This window comes from Rosa rugosa, chromosome 3 (assembly GCF_958449725.1).
Source record: "Rosa rugosa chromosome 3, drRosRugo1.1, whole genome shotgun sequence".
NCBI lineage: Eukaryota > Viridiplantae > Streptophyta > Magnoliopsida > Rosales > Rosaceae > Rosa > Rosa rugosa.
In genome coordinates, this window is record NC_084822.1 from 17,550,272 (window position 1) to 17,572,772 (window position 22,501).

General features: G+C 38.4%; 2 protein-coding genes and 1 long non-coding RNA gene across 14 annotated transcripts; 2 read left to right on the plus strand and 1 right to left on the minus strand.

The window, feature by feature from the left end:
* Positions 1–462: 462 nt before the first annotated feature.
* Positions 463–13,045, minus strand: LOC133737344 (uncharacterized). Its single transcript, XM_062164921.1, has 5 exons — positions 12,893–13,045; positions 5,046–5,212; positions 4,754–4,886; positions 1,364–1,428; positions 463–736 (listed from the first exon to the last, which is right to left on the minus strand). The coding sequence occupies exons 1-5, from the start codon at positions 13,043–13,045 to the stop codon at positions 694–696; spliced, it is 561 nt and encodes a 186-aa protein (XP_062020905.1). The 3' UTR covers positions 463–693.
* Positions 1,895–4,056, plus strand: LOC133735699 (uncharacterized). 9 transcript variants are annotated; one of them, XR_009859222.1, is made up of 6 exons: positions 1,895–2,086; positions 2,319–2,600; positions 2,808–2,842; positions 3,250–3,281; positions 3,470–3,522; positions 3,700–4,056. It is a non-coding gene; the product is annotated as an uncharacterized LOC133735699 (long non-coding RNA). The 9 variants fall into 9 exon arrangements; XR_009859221.1 differs by having other exon boundaries at positions 1,896–2,086; positions 3,714–4,056; XR_009859223.1 differs by having other exon boundaries at positions 1,896–2,086; positions 3,778–4,056.
* A 3,767-nt stretch (positions 13,046–16,812) lies between the features above and the next one.
* On the plus strand, positions 16,813–21,311 carry LOC133739237 (chaperone protein dnaJ 10). Of its 4 annotated transcripts, none has more exons than XM_062166981.1 (10): positions 16,813–16,959; positions 17,248–17,357; positions 17,866–17,925; positions 18,342–18,424; positions 18,797–18,962; positions 19,047–19,176; positions 19,641–19,799; positions 19,912–20,084; positions 20,754–20,834; positions 20,983–21,311. In XM_062166981.1, exons 2-10 carry the CDS (start codon positions 17,271–17,273, stop codon positions 21,061–21,063), a joined length of 1,020 nt encoding a protein of 339 aa, XP_062022965.1. In that variant the 5' UTR covers positions 16,813–16,959; positions 17,248–17,270; the 3' UTR covers positions 21,064–21,311. The 4 variants fall into 4 exon arrangements, with proteins under 4 accessions (XP_062022965.1, XP_062022964.1, XP_062022967.1 ...); XM_062166980.1 differs by having other exon boundaries at positions 17,254–17,357; XM_062166983.1 differs by lacking the exon at positions 16,813–16,959 and adding an exon at positions 17,002–17,044 and having other exon boundaries at positions 17,254–17,357.
* Positions 21,312–22,501: the final 1,190 nt, after the last annotated feature.

The window sequence follows — 22,501 nt, forward strand, 5'->3', positions numbered from 1 at the left end:
ATTGCCTAAGGCCATATTTGAGAAACATGGGAAAAGCATAGGAATGTGAAGACTTTCCAAGCTCCCTTGATTAATGTAAGGATCAGGGGGAGGTGTACACGTTAGGGGGAGTCTTGTTAACACACATGTCATCCTCAAATATAAAAGGTGCGTTGTGCTCTTTTCCTTCGACCAAGGTGTATTTTTGTCCCACATGGTTTTTATTGTTACTTGGCAAGGTTTTTAGTGAGGCAACAACTCATGCACCATTTCATCTTTGACTTGGCACAAGGGGGAGTGTTAAAGGAAAAACAGATTATGTGACTTCGTCAAAGTGATTGACGGTGACAGAAGTACCCGACCCAAGTTTCACCCCGAAACTCGAATACGAGCCTGTGGGACCCACTTTAAGTGAAATCCTACCGAAAAATCGGCAGAACCTCCCCTAAAATGGGCTACCCAACAATTCACAAAACCTGGACATGCTTAAAACTAAACTCACACTCATAGATACATTCCAATATTTACATTCCAAGTGTATATATTACATTTCGAAAGCACGAATGTCACCTTAACTTCAATACGATAACAGATTCTCAAGCATTAACATTCACCAAATTTAAAATGGTTATCAGAGCAGTTATACATAACTAAGCCGATATCATACAAGGTAGGTTAAGTATTAACCTACAGTCAAAACGGAAGCGCAAATTCCTATGCCCCAAGTTCCTGGACGCGATCTCGGCAAATCTGAAATCTGGGCATTTGAAACCGAAGGGCCCAGGAGAAAACATTTCAAAACCGTTAGAGTGAGTGGTCGAAACTAAAATAAATTATGAAACCAATGCTTGAATGCTTTCCCATTTTCTCGTTAATAAAATCTAACATGCAATGGGATTTATAAAACAGTTCCAACTCATTCCTTTGAAGACCATCCTTTCATGAGACATCGCTCGATGACTAGAGAGGACTGCTGTCTAGCCATCTCATGCCATCTGGAGGGGACTGCCGCCCAGATGATGCATCGAAGGGGATTGCCTACTGGAATTTAGGAGGCGGTGGTTAGAGGGGACTGCCGACTAACCACAGGTAGTTAAAGGGGACTGCCGACTAACTACCTCATCAGGAGGGGACTGCCGACCAGATGACTCACCAGAGGGGACTGCCGACCGGGATATAGTCTGGAGGGGACTGCCGACCAGACTATTACCTAGAGGGGATTGCCGACTAGGTAATGTACGCATGCGCCGAAAATAGCCTCCTTGCCAACTCATTTCTTTAAACACATTTCTTTCCACGAAAACCTCGTTATTTCAACAATAATCAAGTTATAATTTAATGCCATGCTGCATGCATCCTTTAAATAAAATAAAAGTCCACTCACAGGTGAGTCTCGCAGCTAATCCTGTTGCCTGCCCGTGTCCTCCTCGCTCGAGGGCTCAGTAAATCCTGTAATAATTGGCAGGATATAATTAAGCTCAATAAGAAAATAATCTAAGAATCAAAACTCATTCCCTCGAAATGTAATGCTTGTTATTCACAAAATTTCCTCTAACATTCCCTCTCTTCCATTTATGATTTAAATTCTCAAATTCAGAATTCCTTAACTAATCAATGCCCTCGCTTAATCTCTAATCTTCACAAGGATCGTTTCGATAACTTAACCAATTTAATTTCAATTCACAATCTCAACTTCAATTTCTCAACAAAATAATTCACCAACAGCATTTTACCAAGAGATTTACACCATAAAATTTATACCATAATATTCAAAGGGGGGTGAAATTTGCACCCACATATTTACAAACCACACCCATTTTCATTTTTTTAATAATATTTCATCCTAAATTTTTTTGCACTTCCTAAAATGCCCTCAAAAGTCAGATTTTCTTTTATTTTCTTTTTGGGTCTTTTCTTCTCTCTCTCTCTCCCTCCCTCTTCTCACGACAACAATCTCCCTCTTCTCTCTTTCTTCTCCAGATAACGACCTCTTCTCCATTGAAAATTGGTCATCTTCTCCATTCAAAAGTCAATTAAGGGGAATAGTAAGAAACAGTTCCTGAGTGCAGGCTTGCCATCGCTGTTGAGGTCAAAGAACAAGTCTCATGTAAGTAGATTTCCTTGATTCTTCTCAGTTAGTTTATGAGTTCGTAATTTGGATTGGATTTTACATTAAGTTTCAGTTTTGATTTCAGTTGGGTTATTTTTGCTCTTTGATTTCTGCTAATTTTATTCAATTGGGTATAGCATGAGAAGTTTAGGATATTTGATCGAGTGAGCGATTGTGCATCACTGATTTCCTATTATAGTATGCATAATAGTGACTTTTGGGTTTTCAGAGGGCAAAATCATTTGGGTTCTACGGACAAAGAGAAAAAGAGACGAGACGGAAAAAAAAAAGAAAAAAAAAAAAAAGGGAGAAGAGAACAGGGGAAGAAGGGAAACAAGAAGAGATTCAGAGGAAGAAAGAAAAGGGGAGAGAGGAAGAACAAAAGAAAAAAAAGAAGTGGCTCTCCCTGTCTGTAGTTGAGCAACTAACTGAGACTGCACTTGCTATCACCAACCAGGGACCAACAAGGTCACATTCCTACTACATTTTAGCACGATCTTACCATAGCAAGGTAAGAAAATATTATGCTCTTCTTTTTTATATGGCAAGGTCATGATAATGAAGGGCTCTTTATATTTTTTCTAATCTCTATATTGTGTTGGTAAAGGAAGTATAGCTGGGCAATAAAAGATATTTGTTTGACGTGTTCTTGGTCATTTACTCATGGGTAATTCATGGTAGAGGGACTGATTTGTACTATTTGTAACTGTTAATGCAGGGACTGGCTATGGTAATGCCACTTCTAAAGTTGCTGTAAGTAATCCAATTAACTTATTTGATAATTCCTGCACTTGATTTCTTTGTTGATAAAATTTCCAGCTACGGAAGTGTTTACACTGATATACTAATCCATTGGTTATTTTTTTTTTTTTTTTTCAATTAAGTAGAGCTTTCTTTCGTGAATGTCTTACATTTTTAGATTATGACATGAGCCAGTATAAAATGAGGCAAAAACAAGTTGATGTCTACGAACAATAAATCTGTTTGGCAACTTTTATTGAAATTGTATTGACTCTGTAGGCATGTGGAATTCTTAGAAATACATAATTTCTGTAGAAATACCTTATTAGTGATTTGCTATTGTTTATATAATGTTTTTTATGCTTATTTCGAAGAAATTTGACATCCTTGCCTTTTGTTATTTTCCTATCTAAAAACAGGTTTTAGGAGGAATCAAGTCTGCCACATTATGGTGAGAAGCAATCTTCTTTGTGTGTATTTGTTTTGTGAGATCAATACAAAAGTGGGAGAGGGATTTGAGTTTTGATTACAGTCCGAAATTCCCAATTGTTGATTTTTTCTTTTTGGATTGTTTGCAAATAGACCACTTCTTTTCCATTTACGAAATCATTCACAAATAGTGACTTTTTCTTTTCTAAGGTGGAACTGACAAGAAAATATTGTAAGGGACGATTTGTCTTTAGATTTGGAAGGTACTTAATATTTTTAGTTTTGATGTTAGCTTTAGTTACATTTCTAGACAGATGTTCGCAGTTTTTCATTAGTATTTAACTCAATGTTTCAATCTTTGAGAATATATGCTGTTAGTATACTTCATGTAACTTGAAAATGACCATTTTTTTTCATACTGCCTAATAAGAGGGGCTTAGTTGAGTTTTTACAGCGATTTGGCTGGATGGTGATGGATTTATTGCGGAAGGATCTAACATGAATGTGGCTTTTGTTAGAAAAGACAAGGAACTTCTGATGCCTTAGTTTGACAAAATACCAAGTGGCTGCACGGCTAAGAGAGTTTTGGCGCTTGCAGAAGGCCTGGTGAAGGAGGGTAAGCTTCAAGGAATGCTCTGTAAAGATCCTTCTAAAAGGCTCGCTGCTCACCAGGTTTTAGGTAGTTTAAGTAATGATTGCAGTAATAGAGTTTGCTCAAATGAGATCATTCTAGCTAGCATCTGTAATATGATACGAGTTAAAGTTGAAAGTTTGGTGTAGTATGATCAGTACTTTGATATGAGGACTCCAAATTTCTCAATTTATCAGCAAACATATTACCCACAAATCATAAAGAAAGAAACTTGTCCAATTTGATATGAGCCAGAAGAGAAGGAACAGTAAGAAAGATTGAATTGCAGAAGAGAAAAACAAAGTTAAACATGAAATTAGAGTTGATATAGTGAGATAATAAAGAGAAAAGTTGGGATTGTGACCTGTTGGAAAGAAGAAGGGTTGAGGTTGACCAATTTCAATGGAGAAGAGGTCGTTATCTGGAGAAGAAAGAGAGAAGAGGGGAATTGTTGTCGTGAGAAGAGGGAGGGAGAGAGAGAGAGAAGAAAAGACCCAAAAAGAAAATAAAAGAAAATCTGACTTTTGAGGGCATTTTAGGAAGTACAAAAAAATTTGGGATGAAATATTATTAAAAAAATGAAAATGGGTGTGGTTTGTAAATATGTGGGTGCAAATTTCACCCCCCTATTCAAAACAACCATACCCAACATAAAATTCCAAAAAGTCTCAATACCCAAATATCCTCAAATCTAAAACATAACTCAAAGATTCAATTAATGGGTTTTGGAGGGCTGGCAGAGCCTCCTCACCACCACCACCACCAGCGGCGCGTGGTTACACTCGCCACCACACCAAACCCCAAATCCGGCCAACCTAACAAGCTCAAACTCATCTCCACAACACACCCAACAGTTTCTGTACCTGCAACAACCAACAAAACCCAACGATTTGGCCGGAAAGATCAAAACAAAACCAAGAACTGGTCAGTATACTGTTCATGATACTGTTCACGCCTTCAATCACCTTCAATTCTTCCTCCACCGGCCAAAACAAGCTGCAACAAGATTAGGAACACGTTCAGCACCTCACAAACAACCAAAAACCTCAAGAAATCCGGCCGGAAACTGGAGATTGAAGTAAATCCCGATTTCCCATTTCTGGAAATTCCTCTTCGAATCTCAAAAATTAAAGCTACCCAAGGTGAAAAACTTACATGACTAGGTAGAGAAGGAGGAGAGGATCATGCCATGACAAGTGGTTCGTCCTGGGGTGGCCGGACGGCGACGAAATCGCCTGAAAACCAAAAACGGCAAAAGAAGAAGAAAATAGGAGGGGGAGGTCGGGTCTGTCCCGATTTGGCAGCTTTGACTTCTCTCTCCTCTATCCAAAAATGGAAATTCTTTTAAAAACAACAACTATGAATAGTAACTTCTCCTTTTTACCACAACTCCCCCAATACAACTCCGATTTAAACAAACTACGTGTCCACGAACTCAATTTTTCGTATACTACGATATTCTCAAATAAATTTCCTAATTTACTGGACTAAAGAAAAAGTCACTCTTCGGTCAACCACGGTAAAATGTAACTAGTAAAAACTTTAAGGTACGGGACATTACAGACGGAGAGGGAATCAAGTAATTAGCAATCATCATCAATCAGCATGGATCAAGGATCAATCAGTAGTTAATGTCACCATTATAATTGATATTTCCGTTGTAATTCTCTCTCTATATAAATGGGCTATGAAATGAAATGAGGAGACCAATTCCAATTGTCATTTTACTTTTACACTTTATTCCATTTTGAAATCAGATACAAATATTTTTTATTATCTTAAAAAAAAAAAAAAACATCCGGAAATATATTTTTTATCATAAAAATGATTTCAATTACTATAGCAAAAATCTGATAAAAAATAGGGAAAATTTTAAGAATAGTACATGAAGTATAGGCCGTTTTGAAGTTCGGTGTATTTGGTTTCAAAGAATTAACTTTGGTACATGACGTTACAATCCCGACCCAAAATCAGTGTATGCCGTTACGGCCCCCGTTAGTCAATCTGATTTTAGTCAAATTTGTAAAGGCAAATCCGTCTCTTCATGAATTAACAAAAAAAAAATTGCAGAAGAAGAAGGAAGGAGAAGGAGAAGGAGGAAGAAGAAGAAGAAGAAGGAGAAGGAAGAAGAAGGAGAAGAAGAAGAAGAAGGAAGAAGAAGAAGAAGAAGAAAATCATATTTGGGTACCCAGATTTTGGGTGTCCAAATCAAATCGGGGAGGGAGGGAAGAAGGAGAAGAAGGAAGAAGAAATAAAACTTGATATCAGAGAGGGAGGGAGGGAGGAAGGAAGGAAGAAGAAGGAGGAGGAGAAGGAAGAAGGAAGAAGAATAAGGAGGAGGAAAAAATCAAATAATCTGGGTATCCAAATTAAATTGGGGAGGGAGAGAGGAAGAAGAAGGAATAAGAAGAAGAAGAAGAAGAAGAAGGAGAAAAAGGAGGAAGAAGAAGAAGGAAGGAGAAAGATACCCAGAAATGGGTGTTCGAGAGAGAGAGAGAGAGGTGAAAACCCAAAATTACCCTTTGAAAATTGAATAATTTCATAGGTTGAACGGTGTTATTAACGTCATGTACTAAAAGTGAGTCGGGATTGGAACTTCATGTACCAAAGTTAATTCTTTGAAACCAAATACACCGAACTTCGGAACGGCCTATTCTTCATGTATTGTTCTTAAAATTTTCCCTAAAAAATAAGAACATATATATATACAGATCCTATCTAGAACGAGGCCTCGCTCTGAAATTAAAGTGCAAGGTTGGAGTTTAGGGTCATTTTTCGGTCGCATATCCACATCTCAACCGTTCAGTTTTTAGGTACTAATGTATAGATCATCTCTGCAAAATTTCAGCTAAATTGATAGTCGTTAAGGCATTGATAACTACCTTAAAGCTAGTACGGTTTAGGTTTGACAGATTCAGTTCGTCCATTGGTTTAAGCGAGTTAGATACCTTAAAGATCATCAATTTGGCTGAAATTTTGCAGAGATGATCTATATATTAGTACCTAAAAACTGAACGGTCGAGATGTGGATATGCGACCGAAAAGTGACCCTAAACTCCAATCTCGCACTTTAATTTCAGAGCAAGGCCTCACTCTGAATAGTATCTGTATATATATATGGGTCCAGTTCCTGGGACACTTTATTTTACACATATTTTTACACCTTTTATTAGCCATTAGATTTAAGTATTTTTAATGGCCTTGATGGATCTCATGTATGTTGTGGCAAATGACATGGAAACAATTTTATTTTCTATAAAAAAAAAAAAATTTAAATGAAAATGATTTTATATAAAAAAATTAAATTAAAATTAGAAGATGAATGTCATCCTCTTCTTCTTCTTCACGCAAAAAAGAAAACTGTAGGGATAGCCTCTCTCTTCCTCCAACTGTATGATCTCCAAGTTGATTGCAATAACAATAATTATTGTAACTGTAAACATATTACAGCGGAACCCAGTAAGATTGCTCAGATTGAGAAAAAAAAAACACCAAATCTTCTTCATCTAGACCTAGATCGAATGATAGGCTGTGAAAACCATTGAAGACTTGAGAAGACGAGAGATATAAGAACTTGTACAATTACTAATACTGACTTGATGGAATAAGAGAAGGGGACTAGGAGAGGATGGATTTTTATTGTTCAACTCAAGGAAAAAGGAGAATATGATGCTCAAAGGAGAGCCAAAACTTCTCATATTTCCCAGAAGATGAAGAAGATGAATGATGAAGACATTCATCTTCTATTTTTAATTTTTGATTTTTCTTATAAAATTATTTTATTAAAGTTTATCTATTTTTTTGAATTTCCATGTCATTTGCCACATCATGCTTATAATGAATCAAGACCATTAAAAACGCTTAAATCTAATGGCTAATAAAAAGTGTAAAAATATGTGTAAAATAAAGTGTCTCTTGATCCACACCCTATATATATATATAACATATCCAAAATATTAAAATATATTTTAGGGCTATAATTTAGCCTTGACGGGTTAGAGATGGTTGATGTCACATCGATGAACAATACAGAATTTAGGGCTAAAATTTAGCCCCAGGGCTATTTTTAGCCCTGCCGGTTTTAGGTCCCCATACCCACCCTAATCCATGTTAATAATATTACTAATTTATTAAATAAAAATTCATACAAATAATTATTTATTGTAAAGTATAAAGTTAAAATCAAACATCAAAATAAAATAAATTCTTTATTTCAATCAAACAAAAACAAATACAAGTCTCGCTTAATCACGGAGAAAAGTAGCTTTCCATCCCGTCTCCGAGCTTCTCGGAACGAGTGACTTGGTTTTTTTCGAAACCTAGGTTTCGACTGGCGGCGGCGGCGCTCTTCCTTCAGGCAAGGCGACGATCGTGGACGGTGGCGACACAGGGAAGGCTCTCCGCGGCTATCGTGGGTGCAGCGAGGGGCTTCCTGGTTTGGAGGCTTCTCAGATTGTGTTGGTGGGTTTCGATCCAGGCTGTGGCAGGCGTTGATCGCGGCGAGGTCAGTGGTGGTCCACGACGTTGATTGATCCAGGTGTGCTAGGCTCCGATTGCGGTTGTCTCAGCGAGGAGGCGGTGGCTTGTGTGGTGTGATCCAAGTCGGAGATCTGCTGTCTAGCTTTTGAAGGACGGCGGCAGAGATTTGTGATCGGAGGTTCTGAGGCGAATCGCCGTCTGTTGAGGCTTCGATCGCGGTGTGACAGCGGAGGGGGAGAGTTCGGGCGGATTCGAGAGCGGGTGCTGGTGGTTCCCGGGCTCCGTTGTTCGGCTTTTGAAGTAGGCATTTCGGCCAGTCTTTAGGAGGACCCAGTGATGGTGGATGAGAGATGGAGGCCGCCAGAATGGTGAACGGCGGGGCTGCCTTCTGGGAAGGCCGGTCTAGTCCGGCTGGTGTGAGGAAGTTGGATCTTGGTAGTGGGCTCGGGCCTCTGCCATACTGGGTTGTGGTGCAGCCTAGTGATCTGGGCCTTTGGCTCAGGACTCCTTTTTCTTTCACTAGTTTGGGTTGGATTGGGCTTTTGGGGAGGTAGATAGTTTATCTTCTAGCCCTATTTTGTCTTCTGGATGTTACCGTGCTATGTTGTTGTGTTGCGACGTACATCATTTGGGTCTTAGGAGTCAAGATGCTCAAGACAGTGGTTCCATCTTTGGATAGGGTAGGGTTAGGGGAGTTTTATTTATTTGCTTTTCTTTTCTGCAATTCCTTTAGGTTTCGATTTGTTGGCTAGTAATAATTTAGCTGCTTTGGGCACATTGGTTAGGAGTTTTCTGGCTGCCTTGCGCAGTCTGTATTGTGCTTGTACTTGTACTATGAGTGGTTTCATGAAACCTTCTAGCTTGACGCAGTGACGTCGTAATATATTTGGAATCTGATTCCATTTCCCTCAAAAAAAAAAAAATACAAGTCTCGCTTAGAAGAAAAAAAAACAATAAAAGTCTGCATTCGACAAAAAAAATTCCACAATCAACTACTTAGTGTAACCTAACTACTTGCTCATTCACTCCAACAAGGTGAATTGAATAATATCAAAAATATATTGACAGAATTTAAATATTGACAAAAAGATGAAGTTTACATTAATATATATATATATATATATATATATATATATATATATATATATTAGATAATTCTTATTGGGTGGGTATGGGGATGGGGATCAAAATACCATCCCCGCCCGATTTCAGAATTCGAATACTGGGGGTCCCCAACCCCATTACCCGTTTTCCCCCGAATTTCTCCCCGTTAGGGTCGAATACCCGATGGGGATTATTGACATCCCTAGCAACCATAAATGGATCTTAGTCCTAAGGTGTAGTTGTGGATTAGGGTTGTCTTTTATAGTTGGGTTTTTATCCATTTACCCCAATTCTAGAGACTTTTTTCCCATTTACCTCAATAAGTTTTTTTAAGGATTAAATACTTGTTACTCCTCAAACTTTTGCCTGAAAAACAGTTTAGTCCCTCGCCTTTCAAATTAAACTGGATAGTCCTTATTCTCTCTAATTCTCACACAACAGGTCCAAAAAAGGTCTAAAATGACTATAATACCCCCAAGATCCTTTTTTTATATTTTTTTCTCTCTTTTCTTTTTCTCTTTTTTATCTTTTTATTTTTAATCATTTTTTTAATTTTTTTTTTTTTTTGCTTCTCTCTCTGCTCTCTGCTCTCTCTCTCTCTCCCCCCACCCCCCTCCTCGTCCTCATCGCCGACGACGATGCACCCACACCCCATCCCAACTCCTCCGACTCATCCCCGTTCTGCGCCACGTACGAGGAAATGGTGGAGAGCTGGGACCCGGACTTCCAGTGGGACCCGATGACGCTGAAGTACACTTCCGGCACGACTTCCTCGCCCAAGGGAGTGGTCCACTGCCACAGAGGGCTCTTCATCATCACCGTCAACTCTCTCCTCGACTGGGCCGTACCCAGACAACCCGTCTATCTCTGGACGCTTCCGATGTTCCACGCCAACGGCTGGAGCTACCCGTACGGGATCCCACGCTTCCGTTTGTGAGCCTGAAAGATGACGTGGGGCGGAGGCCGACGGAGAAGGAGATGATAGAGTACTACAGAGGAAAGCTGCCGAATTTCATGGTGCCGAAGACGGTAGTGTTTATTGAGGAGCTGCCGAAGACGTCGAAATTTGTATGGGATTGAATCATTTGTATGGGATTGAAGGCTGGGTATGAGTGTTCAACTAAGGGATTGATTCGATTGAATTCGAGATTTGGGGGTTGGGATTTGTGGTTGGGATTCGATGGAGCAGAAGAGGCAGATGAGCGTGAGAGATTGGGGGTTTAAGTGGTGGACTGGTTCTGGAGCTCGGTCCTGGTTGGAAATGGGATCGGAGCTGGAATTGGGGGGAAAGAGAGAGAGAAGCAAAAAAAAAAAAAATTTAAAAAAAATGATTAAAAATAAAAAGATAAAAAAGAGAAAAAGAAAAGAGAGAAAAAAATATAAAAAATGATCTTGGGGGTATTATAGTCATTTTAGACCTTTTTTGGACCTGTTGTGTGAGAATTAGAGAGAATAAGGACTATCCAGTTTAATTTGAAAGGCGAGGGACTAAACTGTTTTTCAGGCAAAAGTTTGAGGAGTAACAAGTATTTAATCCTTTTTTTAATTCTCCCTTACTCAAAACACTCTAAGGTCTTCCCTAATACCCCATAAACTTTTTTTTGTTTTTCTTTATTTTTGAGACTATTTTACCCTCACCCCTTTGTTACATAGAGAAACCATAGGAGACTTCGTCGAAGTCCCGTCACCAGCCGCTGGATTCCAGCCAACTTTCGCCGGAATTCGGTCACCGGTAGCTGAAATCCGGCCAACTTTCGCAGGAATCTGTCATCGGCCGCCGCCCCTGGACTTCTCTGAAAACCTCGCCGGAGGTCCCCAAAGAGGTTGTTGGAAAGGTTTATTTCCCCCCAAAATAGACGTCTATTGCCCCAATAGAGGGGCAACAAACCTCTATTGCCCCCCAATAGATGTCTATTGGGGAGTAATAGAAGTTTATGAAACCTCGTCGGAAGTCTCCAAAAAGGTTGTTGGAGATCTTATATGGGGCCGGAGAGGTTTATTGCCCCTCCGAATAAACCTATATTGCCCCCTAATAGAACATTCGGTTGCTGGAATGGGAACTAATATTCCTAAAATTAGACAAATAAAACTTTGATTAAGTAAAAAAAATGAAAAGATTACATTAATTTAAAACGTCTATTGCCCCCCAATAGCCATTTATTACCGTCTGTTAAAACTTTTTTTTTTCTTTCTGCCCCCATTTTACCTAAAAAAAAAATAGTGCTCGAGGGACGTGTTCGATCTCAAAGAGGCAAAAAAAGAGATGTGTTCGAGAGACGTTTGATCTCAGACGGGTCATTCCAACCGATTTGCATTCATGCTTCAAAATCTAACACAAATTCATGGCATTTCGTAAGATCAATCCATTAAAATCTAGAATCACATGCATAACTGGGAATTGAATGGAGAAAGAGTGATCTGCTCGTCATCGTCGCTGTGGTGAGATCGAGATTTGATTCCTAGACAAGACGAGATTTGGCAGCCTAAGATTTGGATTTTCGCCTCTGACCATTAACGCAGGATGCCGACGACGTATGAGAGAGAGAGAGCACCAGAGGAGAGAGAGAGACAGCGCCGGAGAAGAGAGAGAGAGAGAGAGAGGTGAGAGAGTGGCAGGAGATGTAGTTTATTAATTAGGTTGAGGGCAGAATAGTCATTTCATTTTAAATTGGGTTAGTGGGAATACAAATTTGTTGTTGGGGTAAGTAGGATAATTTTGGTGCTTTGGGTCAAGGACCCTTTATAGTTTTGTTTAGTAACTTCTCGGAGTAGCTGCTGCATCTTTTTATCTATGTCATTTATGTCGTTGCAGTGTATTTTTTGAATTCTTGTAGGTGTTGCTGGTCTAAACCTCAAGTAGCTGTCTTCGCTGCTGGCCAAGGGTGAAACGTAGCCAACATAGATGATATATTTTCTATTGATTATGGTTTTTACTTTTTATCCAAGCAGGTGTAGAGAGGCAGCCATTCGATTTCATATTCATTGCTAGCTATAAGATGCCATGGAGGTAGCACTTCCATCCTTGGGCGTGTGATTAAAGATACAAAGAGATTTGCTAAATGATTTTCAAGCTTTGAGTTTTAACCATGTTTAAGCTAGATATGCTTTTTTTGAACAAAACAAATAATATCATTGATTATCAAAGCCAGAACGACACATACATCAACTCCATGACTCAAACTGTATCTTTAAGATCCAAGTAAGCTAAAAGAATTGACAAATACTGTTCATTATGTTTATTCAAAACGAGCCTACAATAAGGAACATAACCTATCAAACCCAACTCCCAAAGCAGAAATCAAATCACTGAAAATTACACAACCCTAGCCTTCTTATTCTTACTGCCTAGTGGCTGATCAACCTTTCTCTTAGGCAGAGTCGTCTCTTTCTCCACAAGCTTCCACAAAGTCCAAGTCTACTGCTTCCATAATCGGATAATGGCCTCCTAACAAAGACCACATCTTTTTTGGGGAAGGATTCTCCCCACCAGCTCTAGTTCTCTTTTTTACAAGTACTGGTGACAGTGCTTCCTCTCTAGTTGAGATCTCAGAGTCATCAAGCTTCTCTTCCATTCTTTTAATTGTAAAGTTGTGCTTTCCTTTTTAGGGGAAAGGCAGCTGCAAATTAGAGAAAGAAAAAGAATTAAAAAGAGGAAGACAAACTCCAATGTAGTTAAGCTGAAAAAATAAAAGACAGAGCTCTAGTAGCCATAGGAACTGACCGCCCTGGGAGTTGAATATTAGTTTGCACTGTAAGCAGAGCCGATCCCTCCTCTATACACTTGAGCTCAAAATGGGTTACTAGTCCACACTTGAGCATCTCCCAACCAGATGTACGTGTGAAAATGTGAAACTGGTTACACACATGCAGTAAGAATAATTTTGCATTCCAAGAGAACAAGTGTTTCAATATCATGGTAGAAGAGAATTCGAATCACCCATTCGTTAAAATATGCGTGTAAACCCAAAATTCAAACTTGGGGAACTTGAACAACATGAGGGATTGGCCATTAACTAAAGCCTATGCCCATGTCTTAAATGGGGGGTTTCCCTATACACTATTATACATTGATCGCTCGCATAAGTAAGTCAAGCCAAAATGGTAAGCATAGAAAAGAACTAGAAGACTAGGTACACAAAGATGCATAGACTAACCCTAAAAATAGGGAATTATTGGAGAAAAAATTAACTAAATACAACTAAGCAGCCAAAAAGCCCTAGCCCACCTAATCCCATTGACCAAGGCCCAAGAATGGACCAACACCAGAAGCTTAGCCACTGATCCATGACCAAAGCCCCGTCGGTGGAACGAAACCAGCACCAGCACCCGTCTTCGCCACACCCGAAGCCAGAGATAGACATGGAAACATGTGTGGACGTCGTACCAGACCAATAGCACCCCACTAGCACAGCCTCGCCATCGCACCAGCCAAAGCAATCAGCGCAACCATCATCAAATTGGATTTGGTAGAGACCCGGATCAGCCAACAGACCAACCTAAACTCCCATTCCAGATCTCCATGATATGATCCACGACCGCTCTGCCAGCAAGCACCGACAACACCAAACTTCCAAGACTTGGCCACACTCTTGTCCTTACTTAAAGGCCTTGTCAGGAAACCACCAAACTCCCTTAGAAGACTCCCCACCCGGCTGCACTCATCGCGACCCGACGAACAGGGCAGAAGTCGCCAGGTGAGAAACTTGAATAAAGTTGAAGAATGCTAGTCAAGCGCGGCAGTTCTAGTGTTGACTAATCTAATTCCTTGTTTTGTATAAAATTTTGACAAGAGGAGAAAAAGTGAAATTCCAGTGAATTTTCCATGCACCACCACTTTTGGCGGCACAAGTGCTTCATGAAGCAATCCCAAAAAAATAGGAGTTTAAATGAAGCAATGAAGCCATAGACCATGAAGTACTGATACAAAGGACTAAGTTTGATCACTTCTTTGACCAAAAATTATAAGGGAAGTCCACGAAAATCGTTGTGCAAAACAGTTGCTGCAAAGCAGAAAACTGCAGTTTTAGAATTAGCTTTTCGGGAACAGTTTTGAGAGCATTTCTTGCATTCTTCTAACTGTAGATTTACAGAAAGGGCCAGTATTCCTTAAAGATATGATGTTTTAATTGAACATGAGCTGAATAAGTGGTTAGAATCATCAACAAGGCAGCATGAAATCAAGTGCAAAATAGGCTTCCCGATAAGGCAGAAATTGTCAGCTTTTCACGAAGCTTATTGAGAGATCTTTTCCGGCGACTTACTTGGAATTTTTCTAGAAGGTTATTGATCAGTCATGAAGATATGACGTTACAGATCATGGATAAGTCAAAAACCATCCAGAATCACGGCAATATCAAGTCAATCATTGTCCAAGAAAGAAGCTTCAGAGAAAGAAAACGTATCCTAGTCAAAAGACTCAAAACAGAGCAGTTTGGCTGAAAATCTTCTTTGGGTAAATTTCTTATGCATTTTTTAAAGGTCTATGCTGCTACAATTATCAATGAGAGTCCTAGAAGAATCCTACAAGATTATGACAAGATTAATCCATCATATTATATTTTGGATAATAGGCATCTCTCTGCACACTTTCTCTCTCATGCTTGTCACCTTGACTTTGGTGACCCAAACCACTCCAACAATACTCTTCTTTTTCATGCTTTCCATGCATAATAAAGAGAGTCAGCTGCTCATCTCTTCTCCCTTAGCCATATTTTTCTACTTTACTCTCTTTAGTAGCTCATCATTACTTTCCTCTTTTTACTCCATCTCTTCCATACCATTTTTCCTTATTTTTGGGATCTATTACTACTCTCATTCTCCACCTCCATGCTTCTTACAATGCTTGAGCTGCTATATTGGTTTCTCATCATCATTTTCACACCTCTATCTTCATCTATTTAAGCATCTCTTCTCACAAGAAAGAGGAACCACCCATATCACCTCATTATATCTTCTTTCTCTCCATCTCCACCTCCCAAAATCCAAATTCATGATACCCACACTCCCTTTACTACTCCATAACCTCCATCATCACCACCACAATTACCATCTTCCACCACCATAAACTCCATCACCACCACTACTACTTCATCACCACCACTCAAAGTTAGCCAAAGAAGTATCATATATTTTTTCACTATTTCATTCATCCACCATCATCAAGAAGTCTATCATCCATCCATTCCACCATCAAGGAGGATCCAAGGAGCAATTAAGGAGGACAAGGAGGAGCTAGCCATCAATTTGTTAAGCTTCAACTAGTTCATTCTTTCCTTTAACTCTTTAATTTACCTTGATGTTTATTATAGATTTGATGCTAATTTGTATGATTATGAGTGAGCAGTTACTTTGTTGGGGTTAGGGTTGAAATCCCTAGCCAATCTTGTATGGATTGACGCTATAATATGATGTGATGCAATTTTCTTTAACATGCCTACATGCTAGTTCAAAAGTTGAATGCATATGCTTAGAGTTTGCCACTTTGAGTATATGTGTTTGCCATGTCATGATATAATGATTAGAGATTAAAGCATGAAAGTACAATAGGTGTGCATGAGGGGGTTGTGAATTACAATCACTTAATGATAAGCTTGGTTGGTTTGCATGATTTCTTCATCTCCAAACTTTATGCACTTAGGGTAATGCACTAGAAACCTAACAGGCGCGGATTGAAATGCATGACTTAAGTAATTAAGTACTACACCCGAGAAGGGTTGCTTGATATCACACAAAATGAGCATGTCCCTTGTTATACCCGAGAGGGATGCAATGAGAGAAATTGGCTAATTAATTTAGCTTCATTCATATTAAAATGCATCAAATAATTGCAAGGGAGGTTAGTGGTAGACAATCTAAATCCTAACTTTCATCCATTTAATCACTAATTTAGTTTAGAGTAATTTAGTTTACATTTGAACATCTAGTTATTTTCAATTCAAAACTACATTAAAAAAAAAACCAAATTCAAATCACTACTCCATCTTGCACACTCACCATGAACCTAGATTTCCTTGTGATTCTAGGTTCGTGATTGTACATTTGCATGTTCTAGCTCTCCTTAAGTTCACACCCTACTAGTGAAAGGAATCTAATCATCGTGGGTTCGATAACATTTCTTAAATCCCTATATATATATATATATTTTTTTTTTTTTTTAAAGATGATCAATGGATTTCACTCCTACATTTCTTAAATCCCTATATTATTACTTGTACATTTTATACTTGAGGGTAACTATTTGGCTAACAACCATCACTATTCGACAAATCTCGATCTCGACCATCACTCTTCTTTCATCATTCTCCCAAAAACAGAAAAGAGCAAAGAAAAAAAAACCATTTAATATCGATCCATCTGTGCCCCCGGGAAAGATACTAAAAGACCACTGTGTACAAAGCAGTATATGAGGAGATCTCTCGCTTTCCTTTCATCACAATTCACACCGTGTCATCATCTTAATTTGATTAGACCACTGCTGCGGGCACACGTAAGTAGCTAGTTTTGTTTTAATCTTTCGTTTGTTGGGTTCCTGTCATTTTGCTTCTTCTTCTCATTCAGCTGAAATTAGAAAGGTTTTAATCCTGGCCTCTTCTATCTATGATTGCAACTTCATTTCTTATGAGATCTGGGCCTTATTCCATTAATCCTTGCATTCATTTTCCTTCCATCTACAAGTTCTATTCCTTATTTTGAATTTGAAGCTATTAATAGCAGGTTTGGAATACCATTTTCTTGGTTTTGTCCAATTGATTGATTGAGTTGTGTTTGTTGTCAGGAGAAGGTTGTGATCTGACAAGTATGGTGAAGGACACTGCCTTTTATGATGTGTTGGGTGTCAATGTGGAGGCCTCCGCTGCTGATATTAAAAAGGCTTACTATCTCAAGGTAATCTCACCTTTTCAAATTCCCCACTTTCTTCAACTGGAGTCTCCATTACAATTATGGGTTTCTGTTTCTTTCCTTTGTTGATAGTTGTGAATACTTGGGTGTTTCAAGTTTTTATATTTGGGTGTTGGTTTCGATTGAATGACATGGCTAGTGGGTAGGCAGTTGGCTTGGATACTATGTTTCATATTAATCTGATTTGTTATCCCGCTCAACGTGTTTTGCGTTTCCAGAAACTTTTGGGGTATAAACATTGGCCTAATAATGCTTGAGAGTTTTAAAGATTGTATTCCATATGCTAAAGCCTCAAAATTAAATTACCACTCGTCCATTTTAAGCACCTCAGGGAGTGGAGTCTTAAGCCACATTGCTCCATTTAGGGCTGTCCCTACTTGATTATGCTCCATCCTTTGTGATATGTTTTCCTGATCTCCTTATTTGGTATGCGGAACTTCAAATGTATGTGGCATCTGATCTATTACAATACGTTTTTATGTTTTCTTTCTAGGCAAGGCAGGTTCACCCAGATAAAAATCAGGGAGATCCAAAGGCTGCTGAAAATTTCCAAGTAAGCATATTGTAACTTAATTTCCTATAGACAAGAGTCCCTTATTATTAGATAATCATCTGCAGAATCACCACTATTGTACCTAGTTCATCTGGTTAAGCTTATAGATGGAATGCTTTAGTTTTTGGGAAACCCTAGGATGCATCAATAAAAACCAAAACCCAAGACTTATGAGCAGTATAGTTTTGATACTTGAACTGGGAAAGTATGCTCATTTGGATGACCAGCCTTTCACAGATATGACGTATGCATATTGCCTCCCCGAGCTGCTTTTGATTTGACTGGTTTGTTTATAGAAGATTCATTTAAAAGTAAAGTAAAAGAAATTTCCCTCTGCATCTAATGTTGCTTTCTTTACTTTTGTATGTATTCTTATTGTTTTGGTTTTATTTTCTGGTTATGTTACATGCATAAAGGCACTTGGTGAGGCTTATCAGGTTCTAAGTGATCCAGAAAAGCGTGAAGCATATGACAAAAATGGAAAGGAAGGCATACCACAGTAAGATCTTACACGTTGAGAATAGAATTATTATTATACATATACTTAATGGTAGGCACTTTAGTTATTTTCTTCAAAAAGTAGTATTGTGGTTTCTAAAATATTTAACTCCGATTAATCTGCTTTATGTTGAATTTTACACACTTTTGCTAATTACTAGATGGAGTTCTTTGGTTGCATGATAAGTTGAACGATAAAACAAATTTGATAACAGAGTACATAAATAGATTTCGACGAAAATACTTGACACCCTTTGACTCTCTTGCAGTTTTGGAGATGGAAATTACTCTTTGTTTTGTTATTGCTTTATAATATCTCTAGGCAAAACATGTCGGAAGATAATGTATCTGTAAATCTGTATCTCTTTTCCAGGGACTCCATGGTAGATCCTGCAGCTGTGTTTGGGATGCTTTTTGGGAGTGAATACTTTGATGATTATGTTGGCCAACTTGCTTTGGCTTCTTTATCATCTGTTGAAGTGGACGAAGATACACAGGATCCTGAAGTCCATAGGCAGAGAGTTCAGGAAAAAATGAGGGTATACTTTCTACGCTGGTGTTATAAATATGTTTGTCTTCTCAATTCGCTCAATTTTATGCCCTCTCTATTTTCTATTCTGTAGGCATTGCGGAAGGAAAGGGAAGAAAAGCTCATAACTATTCTGAAAGATCGTATACAACCATTTGTGGATGGTCGTACAGATGAGTTTGTAAGATGGGCAAATGTAGAAGCACGGCGCCTCTCAGCAGCTGGTAAACACTTTTAACGGTCTCACCCTAAGAGGAGCTTAGTGTATTCAGAGAAAGATCTTAAAAATCTGTAGTTGTCAGAATCCACCTTAACAAAAAATTGTTTCGATAGTTTACTCTAATTATGCCAGAGGTGGCATCGTGATCAAATTATAACCACTTAGAATTGGTTTCAAGTTTTACTGTGATACTGTATAAGGACATATGAGAAATAGACCCCTGTAGTTGTCTCAGAAGATAGACACTAAAATGATCGCCCTTTTTATATAATAAGTCTTTAACAAGTTGGAGGTATTTATTGGTCTTCCACATCATCCTGTGGTTGATCTATAATTCTATATCGAAGAAAATGTAACTTCTGAGTAAATTTTGTATATGATTTGACCAATTGCATATATGATGAAACCTTTTTAGTTTTGTGTTTGCTTATTGCACTACCCATTGACCATGGTTGATTTTTCTATCAGCCTTTGGCGAGGCTATGCTACATACGATTGGTTATATTTATACTAGGAAAGCTGCAAGAGAACTTGGAAAAGACAAGCGGTACATGAACGTACCCTTTCTAGCAGAATGGGTGCGAGATAAAGGACATCAGATAAAGTCACAAGTGTCAGCAGCTTCAGGTGCAGTTTCTGCAGTCAAGAAGTTCTGTTTGGTGAAAATAGGCTGTCTATCCTTGAAGGCTGAAGTTTTTTTTTTATTGTCCAAGCAAACTTATGCTCTTTTAATATGTAGGTGCTGTATCTTTAATTCAGCTACAGGAAGATCTGAAGAAGTTAAACCAAGGTGAAAACAAGGAAGAGAACTTAACGAAAGCCATTGAAGAGAAGAAGGATGCAGTGCTTAATTCCCTCTGGCAGATCAATGTGGTTGATATTGAGTCAACCTTGTCACATGTCTGCCTAGCAGTGAGTATCAGTATTCCCTTATTTAGCTTAATAAATAATAATCTTTCTTACAAGCTATTACTTTATGGTTTTACATGTTGAATAATTTGTTATATCTTTAGGTTTAGGAGTTATACCATTGATATAAACAAAGGAAAGAATAGGTTTTATCCGAGTCTCATCGAATGTGCGAATGTGTTGATGATTGTTGAACACTAGGGTGAATGCGGACATTATTTTTCTTTTACTTGGTAATAATCTTTTTGCCAGCACACTATTATTAACTTGCAGGTTCTATGGAATTTGGGAGCTTAATAATATCTATTGTGCTTTTTTTTTTCTTTTTTTTTTGTAAGATTAAGTTCTTTACTAACACCAAAACTGAGAAACACTGATGCACTGGTCCATCTGTCATGTTGTAATTAATCTGATCAATATATCCACACACACACACACGTATTTATTTATTTATTATGCACAGAGAAAAATGGTAAACATGGCTGGTTGCATGCAAAATATTTCGACTAAGAAAGTAGTGTAAACTTAGATAAATCCATTTTTGACACACCAAAAAAAAAAAAACTTAAATAACTCCAACATGATACACATACACATCGATATAGGTAAACTTAATTGAAGACAACCTGTTATAACATTTTAAGAATGATTTGATACCTGTTTTCTTTTCAGGTACTTAAAGACCCCACTGTGTCCAAGGATGTTTTGAAGGCACGGGCAGGAGCATTGAAAAAGTTGGGAACAATCTTCCAAGTAAGCCTTAGTTTTCCTTTTCCACTCAAGCTATTATATAAAATCTTAAATTTTGAGCTATATAGGTATATTGATTGTGGTAGGGATCAACTATAGCTTCAATTAGTCTTATTTTTCTGATGAAACTGAAGTATCCTTTCTTTTTCAGGGTGCAAAGGCAGCTTACAGTAGAGAGAACAGTCTCCGCCATGAAAGGGACGAGAAAATAGATTCAGGGTCATCATCGTAATTCTGGACTCACAAGTAATTCCATATTTCACTAATGTAAGTGGTCTCATGTTGAATGATGATAGGTTCTCATTACAGCATTATACCATCTGCTGACTATTATAGAATATATTTGCTATTGATTGTATTGATTTAGTATGAACCGATGACTCGATTCAACCTTGGCCGTTTCAGTTATGTTCCGATGTGTTATTTGACGTCAGATGTATGCTGCCTTGGTAATTCGTATGAAATTATATACGTTTTGTATCTAATGAATCAGCTAAGAGCAATAGCCAGTTCTTAAGGCCTAATTTATTGAGCTCGTAATGGTTGTGGCCTGATGCTCCTTGCTTCTTGATTCAGAATCTGTGAATGGATACTTCAGGCATGATAAGTGACGACGCATTTGCGAAATTTAGACACCCTTCTATTCATGACCTTGCAAATTTACACATTCTTCAGCAATCATTTTCTGCATCTCTGTCTCTGGGAGTCGTGGAAGGTTAGATGGCTGAAATGGTCAGATGTTAGGTACAAGCAGCTCCAAGAAAAAGAACTCGTGTGATATAATATATGTAAAAGCAGGCAAAAAAGTTTACCAATTATCGAGAAAAGTAAAAACCATCACTGATTGGGGACCCGTTTTGCCGCGTGTACTATTTAATCTACAGTACTGATTAGTGATGTTAGTGTTACAATTATTAGACTCCGAAACTTTATTGGAGAATAAACGAACAATGCATGAGAGAACCAGAAATGCAGTCCCATTTACAACTTCAAAATCACTAGAGGCCGGGAATGGAGATTGGAGTTTGAACTCAGAACAACGAGAGATTTTTCTTCATCGGTCTGGGCAGCGAGGACTAGTGGCTCCAAACCAAGGACCTTACATCAATCACAAGCAACGATGCCTCAAAGGTTACAAAATAAATCAACAATATATATGAAGTCGACATTCTCTATTTAAGAGTCAACTGCATCCATATCTGTGGAGAGGCAAGTAAACGCAAGTAGAAAAGCGCAATAAAAGTGCAGGTCTGATCTTCACCTCACAAACCAATAACAAGGATACGAGAAATGAGAACTAGAGAACCTCTTACAACTAGAGCTTTCATCCCACTTTTGAGAATTATTAGTATGTTCCGCGGTCTAGCCTAATGTCATAGAATCCAGCTTTCTGAGTGGTGTCAGTTTCACTGAACTCATCCTTTCCCGGTTCAGAGTGAAACTAAACTTATAAATATCATCCAGTACTGCAGATTGGTAGTAATCTATGCATTGCTGTCAGAATCCAAGGCTAGCTGATTTCAACATAACTTCTAGGTACTGTTTATGTCGACAATCCGGCAAATTAAGGAGATTCAGGAAAATTCTTTATATGATTGTTTTCATATTCCCTGCACATCTGTCATTCCACTAACTCTAAAAAGCACAGATCCGACGTGTATCGTTGAAAC